This window comes from Ranitomeya imitator, chromosome 3, assembly GCF_032444005.1.
Source record: "Ranitomeya imitator isolate aRanImi1 chromosome 3, aRanImi1.pri, whole genome shotgun sequence".
NCBI lineage: Eukaryota > Metazoa > Chordata > Amphibia > Anura > Dendrobatidae > Ranitomeya > Ranitomeya imitator.
In genome coordinates, this window is record NC_091284.1 from 61,545,168 (window position 1) to 61,564,960 (window position 19,793).

Below are 19,793 nucleotides of genomic sequence, written 5' to 3' on the forward strand. Positions count from 1 at the left end.
CTCTTCACAATATCCCACAGATTCTCTATGGGGTTCAGGTCAGGAGAGTTGGCAGGCCAATTGAGCACAGTAATACCATGGTCAGTAAACCATTTACCAGTGGTTTTGGCACTGTGAGCAGGTGCCAGGTCGTGCTGAAAAATGAAATCTTCATCACCATAAAGCATTTCAGCCGATGGAAGCATGAAGTGCTCCAAAATCTCCTGATAGCTAGCTGCATTGACCCTGCCCTTGATGAAACACAGTGGACCAACACCAGCAGCTGACATGGCACCCCACACCATCACTGACTGTGGGTTCTTGACACTGGACTTCAGGCATTTTGGCATTTCCTTCTCCCCAGTCTTCCTCCAGACTCTGGCACCTTGATTTCCGAATGACATGCAAAATTTGCTTTCATCAGAAAAAAGTACTTGGGACCACTTAGCAACAGTCCAGTGCTGCTTCTCTGTAGCCCAGGTCAGGCACTTCTGCCGCTGTTTATGGTTCAAAAGTGGCTTTACCTGGGGAATGCGGCACCTGTAGCCCATTTCCTGCACACGCCTGTGCACGGTAGCTCTGGATGTTTCCACACCAGACTCAGTCCACTGCTTCCTCAGGTTCCCCAAGGTCTGGAATCGGTCCTTCTCCACAATCTTCCTCAGGGTCCGGTCTCCTCTTCTCGTTGTACAGCGTTTTCTGCCACATTGTTTCCTTCCAACAGACTTACCATTGAGGTGCCTTGATACAGCACTCTGGGAACAGCCTATTTGTTGAGAAATTTCTTTCTGGGTCTTACCCTCTTGCTTGAGGGTGTCAATGATGGCCTTCTTGACATCTGTCAGGTCGCTAGTCTTACCCATGATGGGGGTTTTGAGTAATGAACCAGGCAGGGAGTTTATAAAAGCCTCAGGTATCTTTTGCATGTGTTTAGAGTTAATTAGTTGATTCAGAAGATTAGGGTAATAGGTCGTCTAGAGAACCTTTTCTTGATATGCTAATTTATTGAGACAGGTTTTTTGGGTTATCAGGAGTTGTATGCCAAAATCATCAGTATTAAAACAATAAAAGACCTGACAAATTTCAGTTGGTGGATAATGAATCTATAATATATGAAAGTTTAATTGTAATCATTACATTATGGTAAATAATGAAATTTAACACTATATGCTAATTTTTGAGAAGGACCTGTATTAGCTGCACCAATTCTGGCGCTTTGCCCGACTCTTCCCACTTGCCCTGCAGTGATGGCAAGTGGGGTTCATTAGTGATGAGCGAGTATACTCTTTGCTCAGGTTTTCCCGAGCACAATAGGGTGGTCTCTGAGTATTTGTGACTGCTTGGAGATTTAGTTTTCCTTGCCGCAGCTGCGTGATTTGTGGCTGCTAGACAGCTTGATTACATGTGGGGATTCCCTAGCAACCGAGCAACCCTCACATGTACTCAGGAAGGCTAGCAGCCATAAATCATGCATCTGAGTCAACAAAAACTAAATATCTGAGCAGTTACAAATACTCGGAGACCACCCGAGCGCGCTCAGGAAAACCCGAGCAACGAGTACACTCGCTCATCACTAGGGTTGATATTTGTGTGGATGATGTCACCTTTGTATTGTCAGGTGACCTCAAGCCCATGGCTTAGTAATGGAGATGCGTCTAATAAGACACCTATCCATTATTTACCATATAACTATAGGATTAGTAAAGACACAGCCAGAATAAAATATTTTATTTGAAATAAAACAAAACTCAATTTTCCATTTTTATTTAAAAATAATAAACACAGTTATACTCACCTAAAGCCTAATTCCACTGAATCCCTCATCTCCTATAATAAACAAAAAAAACAATATTCGTCACCTGTCCATCTTTCTGCCCCACGCTGTAATCCATGTCTTGTTGATAAACAGTTTTCAAACTGAAAGGTACAAGATGCGACCGTCCAGGCGAGTGCAGCATCAGTGACTACCGATGACTTCATCGAGTTTACCGCTGGTCACTGAGGTTGCGTTCCCAGTCATCAAATGAACTGCAGTGACCGCTGCACCGTGGGAAACTCAGGGAGATTTTCACTGCGGTGAATTTGAGCTGTGGTGAACTCTCCCCTGCTACGTGAGACTTTTTCTCACAGTGCAGAGATCACCGCAGTTCATTTGCATCAGGGAACACAGCCTCAGTGACCAGCAGCAACCTTGATTACATTACCGCAAGTCACTGATGCTGCGCTCACGGAAGTTCATTCACTAGTGGTCAAATCCAGACCCATGATAGTCCCACTTTTGTCTTGGACACAATGATAACTGGAGATTAGTTGGGGGCTATGTGAGCATGCCATGAAGAGGCTTTCATGACGGAACATGTGTATCAGGAGCTGTTTTTTATCACGACAACGTCAGGCTTCATGTTGCTCATGCTACAGTGAGCTTGCATGGCCTATACGTGCTACCATGCCCTGCAGCCTCTCTGAACTTGTCTCCCATTGACCACATCTGGGACATCATTCGTCAGTAATTTGAAAGGGAGCTGCCAGCAAGAATCTTGATGATTTGCATGCCCAAGCATTCAACATGGCATATTATTTGATACTGAATAAATCGAGATGTTTTGAAAATTTTGTTTTCATTTTTTCATCATTTGCAGATCATTAAAGGGACTCTGTCACCTGAATTTGGCGGGACTGGTTTTGGGTCATATGGGCAGAGTTTTCGGGTGTTTGATTCACCCTTTCCTTACCCGCTGGCTGCCTGCTGGCTGCAATATTGGATTGAAGTTCATTCTCTGTCCTCCATAGTACACGCCTGCACAAGGTGCAATCTTGCCTTGCGCAGGCGTGTACTATGGAGGACAGAGAATGAACTTCAATCCAATATTGCAGCCAGCATGCAGCCAGCGGGTAAGGAAAGGGTGAATCAAACACACGAAAACTCCGCCCATATGACCCAAAACCAGTCCCGCCAAATTCAGGTGACAGAGTCCCTTTAAAATGTCTGTTCATGCTGTGAGTTCCACAATTCCCGACTTTTTTCTTCTGGGTCTTGCAGGTCATTGTTTATTGTTCCGTGTCATACCACTAGTTTGATTAGTAAACCCATCCTAACATTTTCCCTTTAAGGATGTTTGCATGATTATTAATAATAGCAATAATAATATTAATAAACAAAATTGTAGCTTTAAGCGTGAACTCCCCTTGTCTCTTCTACAGACACCGGAAAAACAAAGGTCATTTTAATGAGGTTTTTTTCTGTTTATTAAAAAATGACCGAGAAGTGAGACCTATTTTCGGTCTCCCCCAGCAGGATGTGGTATGTTTTGTGCTGCTTTGTAGAAAGCTACATGCATGCTACAGTTTAGATAGACAGAAATTAGAGATTATTTGCAGATTGTGAAATAGTGTATTAATGTAGAGAATGCTTTCGGATCAAGTTAATTATATTATTTCCATATGGAAACACATACATTTCCTTCTTTTCTTTCACATAGGCATGTGTTTTAAATGAGATTTGGGTATTACTGTGTTCATTTACAGTATTGGATATCATATTGGTAGAAGATGACAGTAATCAGCATCTGATGCCAATGCTTTCTGATTACCTGATCAACAGTGGGTTACAAGACAGGAATTTCTGGGCAAAAACATAGGCTCAATACCATATGTCATAGACCAGATCTAAGTCTTTAGAGCTCTATAGCTAATCATGGAAATTTAATAAGTGATCCAATAATTGTATCCATGTGATTAAAGGGGTTGCCTGAACTTCTTCAGGAGAATACCTCTCCTATGCATGCCGGATTCCTGCTTGTGGAGGCGGTGCACTCCAGACGATTGAAGGTTTGGACCGGTGGCATGGCTGAGCTGCCAGCCCAAAATGTGCGCTCTCTGATGCTGCTAGCGGAGGTAGCATAACCTCTGCAGAATTAGAGGACCTCAGGGGCACTGAAGCTAGCTGGATCCAGGTGATGTAGAAACCCATAGCTTGAGGGCACACTATGGGTTCCTACTAAGGCTGAGAGCTCACCAGGACTGATTGCACGTACTACTGAGGTATATATGGACTTCTTGAATTTAACGGGGTTGTCTAGTGAAAACAATTTATCATCTCTCCATGGAATAGATGATAACTTGTTGATCAGTGGGGGTCCAACTGCTGGAACCCGCACCAATAAAAAACTGGACATTTTTGCCCCCATTAGAATGGAGTGGCAGTGCGCATGCTCAACTGTTGCTCCATTCATTTTCTATTGGGCTTCCGAGTACTGCCACAAAAGAGAAGAAAATCCAGCACAACGAACTTGTGAGCAAAGTTCTTTCTTTATTCAGTGATAGTGCTCAGTAGAGGATAACACATGGTGAGCTGGACCTAGTTTTGTTCCAAGTACTGTATTTGGCTTTTTCAGGCAGCCCCATAGAAAATGAATGGGTCTGCATTGGGGCATCTGGCCTTCTGCTCCATTTTATAAAGGGGATAATAGTGGGGATAATAATTCCTTGCTCTGCAGATAGTGATAAAGTTCCTAGAGGAGAAATAACATGGCGCTATCTAAGAGTAGTGAGATTTCATCAATTGAAAAAGTGAGTATCTATAGGAAATTGCTCATCTGACGCGGTTATCCAAACTGAGGCACAACTCCCGCTTGAAGTATGGATGTATTTGCAAAAGATTGCCGCCGATCTGGTGAGGAGGGATTACACCCTGAAACAGAAGTATCCCACAGCGTGGATGCCAGAATGGTGGACCAGGAATAACGCTGTCTTTGCCATCAAGGTGCAGAAACTTCAGGTTGCTTGTAGGTTAAAATTTTTATTCACACTGATAAAAAAAACATATCAATTCTGGGAAAGGGCTATACAAGAAGGGCCAAATTCATTTTCTCCACCCACCCACCTGGTTATAGAAAATACAGGGGAACCCACACCAATTTTTTTATTTATTTATTTATTTATAGCGCAGGCGATGAATACTTCCATCAGCCGCTCCTGCTGTCACTGTTATTAGCAGCAGCAGGGGAAGGCTGATGGGAGTAATATTCCCATCAGCCACCGTCTGCTGTCACTGTTATCATTGAATAAACCTCTCATCATTCTCCCCTGCTTGCACTGATCGAAGGCAGAGCAGGGGAGAATGATGAGAGCCGTGTTCAGCACCCGGCGCTGGGGAACAGCGCTTACTGTACCGCTGCTTCTCATGCGTTGCTACGTGTGGTTCTGATGTGGCACATGTGTGCTGCAGGTATTACACACACGGACACTGACATCTCCGGTGCCATTTTTTTTACGGTATCGGAAATATCAGGATGTGTGAAACCGGCCTAAAGATTGATTGTAATCCTGTCTGCAATAATAATGAGACAGCTGAATAGTGTATAGAACAGGAAGTATAAGTCTAGTATTAGGCATTTTAGGCAAAAGATGCAAGATTTTTTATTTTCTTTTTCTTATATAGATAGTAACATATGAGAAATAAAAAGAATTGCATAAAAATTGTAAAAAAAAAAATTTATTCTAAAAACATGATTAAAGACTCATTTTCTGATGACACATTCCTTGTAACGTTTTTTCTTTTTTTTCTTGTAAGCGAAAATAGTTTATTTTTTATCAATTGACAAAATGCAATTACCACTTTTATTTCTTGCTTTGCAGCATTTTTTTCCCACCTGCGTAAAAGTATTGTGCGGAACTTTTATATTTACAAATAATTGAATTTACTGAGTTTTTGCTCTCATTTTTGATGATCAATGATCTTCACATTCTGATGTCCCGGATCTGAATCCTCTTGTAAAATATGGTCTCAGATCTGACTTTTTGGCTTGGGGCGGCCTCTGTTCTGCAGCTCTTTGTCTTATATCTTCCCTCTTCCAATTGGCCAGGAATAAGTCGAGTCATACTGCGATTAACAGGATCTTTTCAGGAGCATGGCCAGATGAAATACCCAGTGTTTCCCACCATCTGGAACCCTTGGATACAGATTAAACCCCCTGTAAGCGCTGTCTACAGAGCCATAAGGCTGCAGCGGTCGGGGTTAATTGTCCATTTTATAATCTTGCTATTCTTTCTAATGGAACATTGATTTTACATATTCCATCCTGACTCCAATTCCCACTGTTGATACCAGTCCCTACACTGAAATAATCAATATCTGGTGGTCCTGGCACCCTGGAAGCTGTTCACTACCTGCTGGGTGCTGTGGCACAGACGGGGGCGACCTTACAGGCAAAGGCCATTGCTGGATTTAAAAAAAATAAAACAATTAAAAAAAAACTAACATAATTAACTTATATGAAATAAATTGAATTAATGACATTTTTTCCGTAAACCGACGTACGAATACATACCGCACAGAAAGCAGAAGGGGCTTTGGTGACTTTCATTTAGAATACGTAAGATCTTAATCCTAAATTGCTTTGGAGACCTCTTTGCAAAAGTTGTTAACAGATGTTCAGCATCAGTAAGTTAAGCCGAGCAATACTAGAACTAGAAATAATGTCACCGGGAGAAAATTAATAAGCAGTGTAGGCAAAAAAAAACATTCCAGTTCACAGATGCTTTAGAGCCTTGGTTACAGACCTATTTCTCTCCAGCTGACAAAAAACCCTACAACGAGGTCCATATTTTGTTTCCAGACACAGCGCCACTTTTGTTGATAGGCCATGCCTGGTATTACCGTTCGCACTATATTGTAGTTAATGGTGTTGAGATGCAAACAAACAAGTGGAAAGGAACTGGGCGAATCACATGCAGCCTACGATAATCCCTTAGTGACCAAGGAAATTTGTTTTAAAATATGATCAGTGTCATCAGAACACCATGATGATGGCGTGTGTATGTTCTCTTTGTGTTTGCGTGGCTTTCCTCCCACACTCCTAAGACATACCGATAGGGAATGACATAACTACTGCTGAATGTAAAGTGCTGTGGAATGAATGGCGCTATATATGTGGGTAAAATAAATAAATGTAGGGGCTGAGACCCTTATTCCAGTAATGTGTCGCTTACTAGGATGCGTGTTGCTGTTTCAATAACATCAGCGTTTTATCAGCAGGAGATTATCACTACAGGACTAGTTGTCTTGTGCCTCCTAGTCATCTAACCCCGCCCCCACCACTGTCAGTATACACAGGAAGCAGCCAATCAGTGGTGTGAGCAGGGTTGTACAGAGCTCAGCATTAAGAACTCTGCTAGATCTGCAGCAGAGAAAGCTGTGATTGTATCAAAATGACAGGAAGCGGCCCAGCAAGTGAAACATCACTGGAATCAGGGTCTTAGCCCCTACATTGTGGTATTTTCAGATTACATAGCAAAAACTTGGTGGCACATTCCCTTTAAATGATGGCTTATCCTTAAGATACATCATCAGTGTTTTATCAGTGGAGGTCCGACCACAGGACGTTTACTAATCATGAAAGAAGCTCTCCTCCTCCCATCAAAGTTTTTATCCTCTATACAGTATATTACAATCATCATATTATACAGTACTGTGCACTTACAATTGCTCATTTTGCCTTTCTACCAAGTAAATTCTTCTCTTTTCTCTGATCTATGTAGAAACAGGAAGTCTCTTGTTCCTACATTTATTATCCCCCCTCAATTCCTGACCCCACTGCTCCATCCTCTCCCCTGCCAAGGACTTTTGCAGCAACTTATGATGTGCAGACAAAATTGACCTCCTTTTTCTACACAGAAGGTAGAAGGATTCAGCTAGTCTGTTTTTAATCTCGTGATGTCATAGAAAAGAGAAGAATTATCTGGGTAGAAAGGCAGAATGAGCAATTGTAAGTACACAGTGCTATATAATATGATGGCTGCAATATATTAAGAGGATAAAAATATTGCTGGGAGGAGGAGCAGTGCTTCTTGAAAATACAGGGATTTCTGCATTCTCTGAGCTGCAATACCATACATACAGAAGGGGTGTCAGCTGTGTTATACAGCCAGTGCTTGCCTCCTACACCAGCGCTGCTGATTAAACACTTAAATGCTGCTTTCATTCTGTGACAGCAGCATGTAACTGTTGTAATCCCAGTGGGTCACTCATTCCAACGCCCCCTAACCACCCGCAATGCAATCACGTGATCCCAGTGGTTTTCACTGGCAGCCAGGGTTCTACTGAAGGCCCCATCGCTACCGTCTTTGCACTCCTATAAAGCGCAGACATGGGCTGGGCTTTATAGAAGATCGTTATTTTTACTTTACACATAGTAAAAGTGATAAAGAGGTTGTAGGCGCAAGTCGGCCAGAGGACTAAAAAAAAAAAAGAAATAAAGTTAATTAAAAAAAGTTTTAAAAATAAATAAAACAAAAAAGTTTAAATTACCCCTCTTTGCCCAGTCTATAAAGAAAAAATAATAATAGTGAAAGAAAAATATTTGGCATCGCCCCATTTGTGGAAAATCTGAGCATTAAGGGTATGTGCACACGTCAGGTTTTTTTCCTGACAAAATCCGGAGAAATCTGGCAGAAATTTGCGTTTTTTTCCGCGCGGATTTTTCGCGGTTTTTGCGCGGTTTTTGCGCGGATTTTGCGCGGAATTTTTGCGGATTTTTGGCGTTTTTTTTTTTTTTCCTGAGTTTCCTTTTATCATGGAATCCGCTAAAAATCCGCAAAAAGAATGAGCATGTCCGGAATTTTTGCGGTATGCGTTTTTTTTGCGGAAAAAAACGCATCCATCTGCACAAAAATTCCGGAATGCATTCTAAATGATAGGATGCATATTTTTAGCGTTTTTGATGCGGAATTATAGCGTTTTTATAGCGAAATTCCGCAAAAAAAACGCTAAAAATCCGGACGTGTGCACATACCCTTATGGCTCTTCGAAGAAGAGGAGAATAAAACAAAGCGCAAAAAAAAATTGGCTCTGACAAAAAGAGATTAACCATGGTCAAATTCATGTCACCAAATTACCCAGAGGGTAAATAAACCATAATTAAGGGATGCATTAAAACATGACTTTTATTGTACATTCTAAAAATAGTGCTGGGGAAATAAAAAACACACTAGTGTGCCTGTGCAATTACAATAACAATTATAATCTCTAGGATCTGTCTGATTAATAGAGCATTCTAATTTCTATGCACAACTGTGCGCCTGTATATCTACCATGACTTCAGTTCATAGATTAGAAGCGACTCAATTAGAATCTCTCTTCCAAGAATATACAGGCAACACTCATTCTACCTAAAAACATCACATAGCCACCCCAACAAGTTTCGCCACACAGGCTTCCTCAGGGGGTTGGGGCTATAAAGCAGCACAAGTCAGCAGTGTCGCACTCCTGAAAAACCCCTTAGGCTGCGCACCCACGATTAGGAATAGCAATGTTTTGGATGCCCAAAACTCTGCATTCTACATTACAAGCACAGCCGATGTGGTTTATGGAAATCCCACGACCACTGCTGCGTATTCTGACTCGCGGAGCGGTTTTACGAGCCGCAGCACGTTCATTTCGGCAGCGGAGATGCTAGTCTCTGCTGTGTAGATTCCCCCATAGCCATTCATTAGATGCGTTAAATCCGCATAGTTCCCTAAGAACTTGCCGATTTAACTAATTAGAACGTAGCCTTTTGGAGGCAGCGAAAAAACACTGTGTCCAAAACGCTGCTATTCCTGATCGTGGGCACATAGCGTTACACTTAAACCTTAGAACAGGAAAATCTGACTTTTTGTACTTTCATTTGTACCCAGTAGATGGTGACACAGGGCCTATGCATTGGCCTAGTTGTTAGAACCATATATAATGCAACCATTTTTTTTTTCTTAATGTTACATTAAATCTTAGTTGTAAGTAATTGTCCTTTTTTTCAGTTCTCCATAGCGGTTTCACTTTACTAAATCTTTTGGAAATATAGCCATTTACTGACAATGACGGGTATGGAGTTCGTTCACACGAGCGCATAACTCTAACGAGTGGAATCCGATAAAAAAAGATATTGCACTTGGAACAATGTAATTCACTGAGGCCGTGTTTTTTTTCTCAGCTGTATTCAGAGTCAGGAAAAATCACAACATCCTGCGATTTCACTCCAAAAACGGAAAAGCGCGAGAAAAAAAAATCGGATCCCATAAGGACAATCAGCGTTTCATTTGATTTTTATGGATATATTGCAGGTCTGTCAGAGGGGAAACTGTAATTTGTCCTGTAAAAAATTAATAACTGTTCAGTAAAAAATCATCCCACTTTTCCGGGTGAAAATCAGACCCATCATTTATACACTTATGTCACCCCAGCCTTAATACTGCCATGAAGCAATAAAAATCAGTTCTTCTCACAGCGCTCCCTACCCAACATCTAAACAGAGAACACATTTCCTTTTGACCTATTTGTAAAAAATAATAATTCATGCTAAAGTAAGGCCGTGTTCAGCCTTACCCTATAGTATATACAGTGTGCCCGTGAAGTCATGGTGCACTTTTGACCAGTCACAGGATCTATTTATAATTTACATTCTGGCACGCTTTCTGTGGCCAAATCATATCAGACCTGTTCATGAGGAGAGATAACAAGAACCAATCAAACAACACAAACTCATTTAAGCTGTCGCTGAGCCCAGTCAGACTAACCCCTGATAAACTAAACTCTGATTAACAAGGTGTTAAAGAAACGTCTCTGTTTATGGGATACAAATTGCGGCTGTTGCACGCTATCAAACCGGCGAATTGACCCAAACGATGCGCTTTTGCTACAGATATGCTTCATGAGATTGATAATGATGCAAGATTTTTGCAGAAGACTGTGTTTAGTGATGAGGTGACCTTCCATATCTGTGGACATGTTCATCGCCATAACGTCTGAATATGGGCTGCTGAACATCCTCATGCCTACGTTGAGTATGAAGGTAACACCCCTAAAGTGAACGTGTGGTGTGGCCTGATGCATGATAAGGTGATGGGCCCATTTTTTTTCACGGAGTGGTCTGTGACGGCAAACACGTATCTTGACGTGTTGGAATTGTATGCAGTGCCACAATTTCCAAAAGGTGTCATCTTTCAACAGGACGGCGCTCCTCCACACTACGCCACCTTGGTTCATGAGTTTCTGGATAGAACATTCCCCCGGCGGTGGATAGGCAGGGGTTCTGTCAAGCCATGGCCACCATGATCCGCGGATCTGACGCCCTTAGACTTTTACTTTTGGGGTTATGTGAAGCAACAAGTGTACATTGAATATATCAACGACATTAATCACTTAAAACAGAGAATCACAGATATAATTCACTCTCTTACACCAGACGTCCTTACCCGTGTGTGGAAAAAACTTCACTATTGTTTGGATGTGTCTAGGGCAACAAATGGAGCCCACATCAAACTACACTGAATAGGTATGAAACTGGGAGAGTTTTTCTTTTATTTGGAGCAGATTTCACATTTCTATCGTTTTTTGTTGCTTTCCAGTGACTGGTCAAAAGTGCACCATGACTTTATGGACACACTGTAGTTTATGTCATCATTTAATACTCAGTTTATTGGGCATCTTTGATCTCTTCCTTAGGAGCACTCCCAACATACAATCTATGATGAGAGTAGTTCACAAGCGTTATGTTGAAGAGAACCTGTCACCAGGTTTTCCCAATATAAACTATAACCACCACCTTTAATTAATCTTTTACAGCAGTCTAGCAAGCTGAATATAAGTCTCCAACCCCCCTGCAAAGCCCCAAAAAATACCTTTTATAATCCCCCTCATATGGCATGCTATGGTCTGGTCCGATGGGTGTCACTTTTCTTGCTGCTGTGCAAGGTGACTAGGACGGTAGCCGTAGGCTGCTCCTCCATCACGCCCTGGCACTTTACAAGAAAACCGTGTCCCAATCTATAAGTGTTGTGCTGTGCATGGAGGTTTACACTTACTTACAGGCCATAAGCCTTGGGTGTCTCCACGTCGATAGTTCCCGGATCAGCCACACACATCACGGGACACCTGGTTCGTTTTAACAAGTTCAGATTTACTGGACAGTTCAAGTACATCAGTCTTTTACACGCAGTATCAGGCACAGCACCCTTCGCCACTCGCTTTGTTCAATAATTTTCTTACATTTAGCTCGGACTATCCCTACTTTGATACTGTTATTCCCAGGGATTTCCTATCCAGCACCACAATATTACCGAGATCCATTACGGTTCCCTCAAGCGGTTCCACGTTCATCTTCCTCTACCCGGAAGGGGTTTAAGGTACTCTTCACAGCACCTGTATCGAGTCATAGGCTCCGGACATTGCAGGAATGTCCACAGGGAGTTTTGTCTGACCTCATACCGCCAGAATGTTTTGTTCACACCGTGCATCCAGCCCACTGCACCTTGAACTTCACCTTGCCTCCAACGATCAGTTTCACTAACTTTCTCACTGACTCACTAAACCAGGAGTTGGTTCCCGCTTTACTTCCCCTCCTAGTATGGGCTAGTCCCAAACATTTAAATATATCTTGCTTTAATGTATCCACAGTACTAATACTAACTTAAGCACTAAGCTACGTTATTACCGTATACCTGAGCTGAGTGAATGTTACTGAGAGTATGCATTACCTTAACACAGCAGCATCAGTACCTACAACACTATGCATTAGTTACATCACATTAATAAAAACCACATAACACTGAACATACTTCACATGGCACAATAAAATGCAGTAAAAAGCATGACACTCGACGTTGTCTTCAAAGGCAGGAACAGGCCCGTCCACACCCTTTATTGCGGCGCCTCCTTTCTCATTGCAATCACCGTCCTCCTGCCTACTTTATGTGGTAATATGTCCTTTGTCACCGACACAGTGTCCACAATCATGCTCCTGCACAGGTGTACTTCTGCTGACTGCAAAGCAAAGTCTTGTAATGTGCATGCGACGGGAGATGCCAAAGATTACCATTGACCCAAGAGTAAAGCCGGCGCATGCGCACTACAGTACTTTGCCCTGCCCTCAACAAGACAGAGAGTAGTGCGCCTGTGCAGGAGCACAACTGGGGACACCATGTGTAAAACTCATCATTCACATGAAGCAGGGAAGGAGGACGGTGATTGCCGGGAGAGAGGAAGCAACGAAGTAAGACAAGCCCTGCCCATCAGACTAGACTGCGCCGTATGGGGGACTATAAAAGATATTATTGGGGTTATGCAGAGGGGGTTGAGGACTTATATACCTTTTGCTAGAATACAGTAAAAAAAAGTATTAATGGTGTTGGTTGTAGTTTTTATTGGGAAAACCTGGTGACAGGTTCCTCTAGTAAAGTCTTCTGGGCAAAAACGAGTTTATTATCGCTTTTAATTTCATTATTTTGTTTTACTTTTTCTTTTAAGGAAATGTCGGAAATGAATGCTACGGATGCAAACAAAATACGTAAAAAGTAAGTGGAGAACACATGAAAACTATATCCATGTCAGCCATAAATGTATCTGATGCTGAAATAAAGGTACAGTATGTTGCCTACTACAGCTGACGACGTGATGATGAAACGTGGTCTTCACAGAAGAACAAAGGACAACGTTAATTTATTTAGAGATCTGCTTACCAACACTGTGAAAAATAAGTAATTACAGTAAATTCTGTATAAGTTGGGCACTATATTTTGATCATTCTGACAGCAGAAATTGCCTCAAAAATCAAAATCCATAAGATCGACTCAGCCATAGATAGTTAAAACTGCAAGAGTGCGGCACGGTTGGCCAAATGTTGGCGGCTACTTTGCGCTGGCCCATTCTGTTGTTTTTTATTATTTAACTATCTCCCCGATCTGCCAGTTCAGACTGGGATATTGCACAGATGATGGGACACAGATGATGGGACACAGATGATGGGACACATTCTGGCTCATAAGACTATTGTGCTGATTTGTCTGGTATCAATTTGTGACGGAGGCTTCGAATGGCGTCTCCAAAGCAGACAGATTGTTACGTGTTGTGAATTCTGTGGCTGAATTCACTCCTGTGGTCACAAGTGGTACTGCAGCTTCTGAGCTTCCTCCCTCAGGTGTTCTGGTGAGCTCGTTAACTGCTTCGTTACTTAACTCCGCCTGATGCTGCTATCCTGGCTCCTTGTCAATGTTCCAGTGTTGGATCTGAGCTTCTCCTGATTGTTCCTGTGACCTGCTGCTCTGTATAGCTAAGTGCTTTTTTGCTATTTTGTTGTTTTTTTTCTGTCCAGCTTGTCTTTTGTTTTGCTGGAAGCTCTGAGACGCAAAGGGTGTACCGCCGTGCCGTTAGTTCGGCACGGTGGGTCTTTTTTGCCCCCTTTGCGTGGTTTTTGCTTTAGGGTTTTTTGTAGACTGCAAAGTTCGCTTTACTGTCCTCGCTCTGTCTAAGATTATCGGGCCCCACTTTGCTGAATCTATTTCATCCCTACGTTTTGTCTTTTCATCTTACTCACAGTCATTATATGTGGGGGGCTGCCTTTTCCTTTGGGGTATTTCTCTGGGGCAAGTCAGGCCTATTTTTCTATCTTCAGGCTAGCTAGTTTCTTAGGCTGTGCCGAGTTGCATAGGTAGTTGTTAGGCGCAATCCACAGCCGCTTTTAGTTGTGTTTAGGATAGGATCAGGTGTGCAGTCTACAGAGTTTCCACGTCTCAGAGCTCGTTCTTTTGTTTTTGGGTATTTGTCAGATCACTGTGTGCGCTCTGATCGCTAGGCACACTGTGTCTCTGGATTGCCTTCATAACACCTTTCATTAGCAGACATAACAGTACAAGGAGCCTAACTAATGATTCTCAATAGAGGGAAAGAAAAAGTTCTGACATCATTTTTTTTTTTTCTGCTCTGTGTTCATTTTTTTTTTTTCCCCTAGACATTTGGGTGATTCTGGACACAGGTGTGGCCATGGATATTCAGGGTCTGTGCTCTTCAATGGATAATCTCGTTATAAATGTACAAAAGATTCAAGATACTATTGATCGGAAATCTATGTTAGAACCAAGAATTCCTATTCCTGATTTGTTTTTTGGAGATAGAACTAAGTTTCTAAGTTTCAAAAATAATTGTAAGCTATTTCTGGCCTTGAAACCTCATTTTTCTGGTAATCCTATTCAACAGGTTTTGATTATTATTTATTTTTTGCACGGCAACCCTCAAGACTGGGCATTTTCTCTTGCGCCAGGAGACCCTGCATTGAGTAGTATCGATGCGTTTTTCCTGGCGCTCGGATTACTGTACGATGAGCCTAATTCAGTGGATCAGGCTGAGAAGAATTTGCTGGCTTTGTGCCAGGGTCAGGATGATATAGAAGTATATTGTCAGAAATTTAGGAAATGGTCAGTACTCACTCAGTGGAATGAATCTGCGCTGGCAGCTTTGTTCAGAAAGGGTCTCTCTGAGGCTCTTAAGGATGTCATGGTGGGATTTCCTATGCCTGCTGGTTTGAATGAGTCTTTGTCTTTGGCCATTCAAATCGGTCGACTCTTGCGCGAGCGTAAATCTGTGCACCATTTGGCGGTATTGCCTGAGGTTAAACCTGAGCCTATGCAGTGCGATAGGACTATGACCAGAGTTGAACGGCAGGAATACAGACGTCTGAATGGGCTGTGTTTCTACTGTGGTGATTCCACTCATGCTATTTCTGATTGTCCTAAGCGCACTAAGCGGTCCGCTAGGTCTGCCGTCATTGGTACTGTACAGTCCAAATTCCTTCTGTCCATTACCTTGATATGCTCTTTGTCGTCGTTTTCTGTCATGGCGTTTGTGGATTCAGGCGCTGCCCTGAATCTGATGGATTTGGATTATGCTAAACGTTGTGGGTTTTTCTTGGAGCCTTTGCGGTGTCCTATTCCATTGAGAGGAATTGATGCTACACCTTTGGCCAAGAATAAACCTCAGTACTGGGCCCAGCTGACCATGTGCATGGCTCCTGCACATCAGGAGGTTATTCGCTTTCTGGTGTTGCATAATCTGCATGATGTGGTCGTGTTGGGGTTGCCATGGCTACAAACCCATAATCCAGTATTGGATTGGAATTCCATGTCGGTATCCAGCTGGGGTTGTCAGGGGGTACATGGTGATGTTCCATTTTTGTCGATTTCGTCATCCACCCCTTCTGAGGTCCCAGAGTTCTTGTCTGATTATCAGGATGTATTTGAAGAGCCCAAGTCCGATGCCCTACCTCCGCATAGGGATTGTGATTGTGCTATCAATTTGATTCCTGGTAGTAAATTCCCTAAAGGTCGATTATTTAATTTATCCGTGCCCGAACACGCCGCTATGCGCAGTTATGTGAAGGAATCCCTGGAGAAGGGACATATTCGCCCATCGTCATCACCACTGGGAGCAGGGTTCTTCTTTGTAGCCAAGAAGGATGGTTCGCTGAGACCGTGTATTGATTACCGCCTTCTTAATAAGATCACTGTTAAATTTCAGTATCCCTTGCCATTGTTATCTGACTTGTTTGCTCGGATCAAGGGGGCTAGTTGGTTCACTAAGATAGATCTTCGTGGTGCGTATAATCTGGTGAGAATCAGGCAAGGAGATGAATGGAAAACTGCATTCAATACGCCCGAGGGTCATTTTGAGTATCTAGTGATGCCATTCGGACTTGCCAATGCTCCATCTGTGTTTCAGTCTTTTATGCATGACATCTTCCGTGAGTATCTGGATAAATTCCTGATTGTTTACTTGGATGACATTTTGATCTTCTCAGATGATTGGGAGTCTCATGTGAAGCAGGTCAGAATGGTTTTTCAGGTCCTGCGTGCTAATTCTTTGTTTGTGAAGGGATCAAAGTGTCTCTTCGGTGTGCAGAAAGTTTCATTTTTGGGGTTCATCTTTACCCCTTCTACTATCGAGATGGATCCAGTTAAGGTCCAAGCCATCCAGGATTGGATTCAGCCGACATCTCTGAAAAGTCTGCAAAAGTTCCTGGGCTTTGCTAATTTTTATCGTCGCTTCATCTGTAATTTTTCTAGCATTGCCAAACCATTGACCGATTTGACCAAGAAGGGTGCTGATTTGGTTAATTGGTCTTCTGCTGCTGTGGAAGCTTTTCAGGAGTTGAAGCGTCGTTTTTGTTCTGCCCCTGTGTTGTGTCAGCCAGATGTTTCTCTTCCGTTCCAGGTCGAGGTTGATGCTTCTGAGACTGGAGCAGGGGCGGTTTTGTCACAGAGAGGTTCTGATTGCTCAGTGATGAAACCATGTGCTTTCTTTTCCAGGAAGTTTTCGCCCGCTGAGCGTAATTATGATGTGGGCAACCGAGAGTTGCTGGCCATGAAGTGGGCATTCGAGGAGTGGCGCCATTGGCTTGAAGGAGCTAAGCATCGCGTGGTGGTATTGACTGATCATAAGAACTTGACTTATCTCGAGTCTGCCAAGCGCTTGAATCCTAGACAGGCCCGTTGGTCGTTATTTTTTGCCCGCTTCGACTTTGTGATTTCGTACCTTCCGGGCTCTAAAAATGTGAAGGCGGATGCTCTGTCTAGGAGTTTTGTGCCCGACTCTCCGGGTTTATCTGAGCCAGCGGGTATCCTCAAGGAAGGAGTCATTGTGTCTGCCATCTCCCCTGATTTGCGGCGGGTGCTGCAAAAATTTCAGGCGAATAAACCTGATCGTTGTCCAGCGGAGAAACTGTTCGTCCTTGATAGGTGGACTAATAAACTTATCTCTGAACTTCATTGTTCTGTGTTGGCTGGTCATCCTGGAATCTTTGGTACCAGAGAGTTAGTGGCTAGATCCTTCTGGTGGCCATCTCTGTCACGGGATGTACGTACTTTTGTGCAGTCCTGTGGGATTTGTGCTAGGGCTAAGCCCTGCTGTTCTCGTGCCAGTGGGTTGCTTTTGCCCTTGCCGGTCCCAAAGAGGCCTTGGACACATATTTCGATGGATTTCATTTCTGACCTTCCCGTTTCTCAAAAGATGTCAGTCATTTGGGTGGTCTGTGATCGCTTTTCTAAAATGGTCCATCTGGTGCCCTTGGCTAAATTGCCTTCCTCCTCTGATTTGGTACCTTTGTTCTTTCAGCATGTGGTTCGGTTGCATGGCATTCCTGAGAATATTGTTTCTGACAGAGGTTCCCAGTTTGTTTCAAGGTTTTGGCGAGCCTTTTGTGGTAGGATGGGCATTGACCTGTCCTTTTCCTCCGCTTTCCATCCTCAGACTAATGGCCAGACCGAACGAACCAATCAGACCTTGGAAACATATCTGAGATGTTTTGTTTCTGCTGACCAGGATGATTGGGTGTCCTTTTTGCCGTTGGCTGAGTTCGCCCTTAATAATCGGGCCAGCTCGGCTACCTTGGTTTCTCCTTTTTTTTGCAATTCTGGGTTCCATCCTCGTTTCTCTTCAGGACAGGTTGAGTCTTCGGACTGTCCTGGTGTGGATTCTGTGGTGGACAGGTTGCAGCAGATCTGGACTCAGGTAGTGGACAATTTGACCTTGTCCCAGGAGAAGGCTCAACTTTTCGCTAATCGCAGACGCCGTGTGGGTCCCCGACTTCGTGTTGGGGATCTGGTTTGGTTATCTTCTCGTCATATTGCTATGAAGGTTTCCTCTCCTAAATTTAAACCTCGTTTTATTGGTCCGTATAGGATTTCTGAGGTTCTCAATCCTGTGTCTTTTCGTTTGACCCTCCCAGACTCCTTTTCCATACATAATGTATTCCATAGGTCGTTGTTGCGGAGATACGTGGCACCTATGGTTCCATCTGTTGAACCTCCTGCCCCGGTTTTGGTGGAGGGGGAATTGGAGTATATTGTGGAAAAGATTTTGGATTCTCGTGTTTCTAGACGGAAACTCCAGTATCTGGTTAAATGGAAGGGTTATGCTCAGGAAGATAATTCCTGGGTTTTTGCCTCTGATGTTCATGCTCCCGATCTTGTTCGTGCCTTTCATGCGGCTCATCCTGGTCGGCCTGGGGGCTCTGGTGAGGGTTCGGTGACCCCTCCTCAAGGGGGGGGGTACTGTTGTGAATTCTGTGGCTGAATTCACTCCTGTGGTCACAAGTGGTACTGCAGCTTCTGAGCTTCCTCCCTCAGGTGTTCTGGTGAGCTCGTTAACTGCTTCGTTACTTAACTCCGCCTGATGCTGCTATCCTGGCTCCTTGTCAATGTTCCAGTGTTGGATCTGAGCTTCTCCTGATTGTTCCTGTGACCTGCTGCTCTGTATAGCTAAGTGCTTTTTTGCTATTTTGTTGCTTTTTTTCTGTCCAGCTTGTCTTTTGTTTTGCTGGAAGCTCTGAGACGCAAAGGGTGTACCGCCGTGCCGTTAGTTCGGCACGGTGGGTCTTTTTTGCCCCCTTTGCGTGGTTTTTGCTTTAGGGTTTTTTGTAGACTGCAAAGTTCGCTTTACTGTCCTCGCTCTGTCTAAGATTATCGGGCCCCACTTTGCTGAATCTATTTCATCCCTACGTTTTGTCTTTTCATCTTACTCACAGTCATTATATGTGGGGGGCTGCCTTTTCCTTTGGGGTATTTCTCTGGGGCAAGTCAGGCCTATTTTTCTATCTTCAGGCTAGCTAGTTTCTTAGGCTGTGCCGAGTTGCATAGGTAGTTGTTAGGCGCAATCCACAGCCGCTTTTAGTTGTGTTTAGGATAGGATCAGGTGTGCAGTCTACAGAGTTTCCACGTCTCAGAGCTCGTTCTTTTGTTTTTGGGTATTTGTCAGATCACTGTGTGCGCTCTGATCGCTAGGCACACTGTGTCTCTGGATTGCCTTCATAACACCTTTCATTAGCAGACATAACAGTTACGTGTATGGCTAGGTCTTATTTCGGTCAATCATGATGTTTTTTTCAACAGGGAATAAGGCAATATTCACATGTCTATTTGGCATTTTTATTTTTGGATCTGCTTTTGAATGACAAAAACAAAAATAAAATGATCCAGTACAGGACCTGTTCATATGAGGAAAGGAAATGTCTAAA

The 19,793-nt window shown here is 43.2% G+C and overlaps 1 protein-coding gene across 1 annotated transcript in view; it reads left to right on the forward strand.

The window, feature by feature from the left end:
* SAMSN1 (SAM domain, SH3 domain and nuclear localization signals 1) overlaps positions 1-19,793 on the forward strand; it is a 59,536-nt gene that overhangs the window by 14,591 nt on the left and 25,152 nt on the right. Inside the window, exon 3 of the mRNA XM_069759731.1 lies at positions 13,259-13,305. Within this exon, the coding sequence (XP_069615832.1) occupies positions 13,259-13,305 (47 nt within the window). The remainder of the gene's footprint in view (positions 1-13,258; positions 13,306-19,793) is intronic.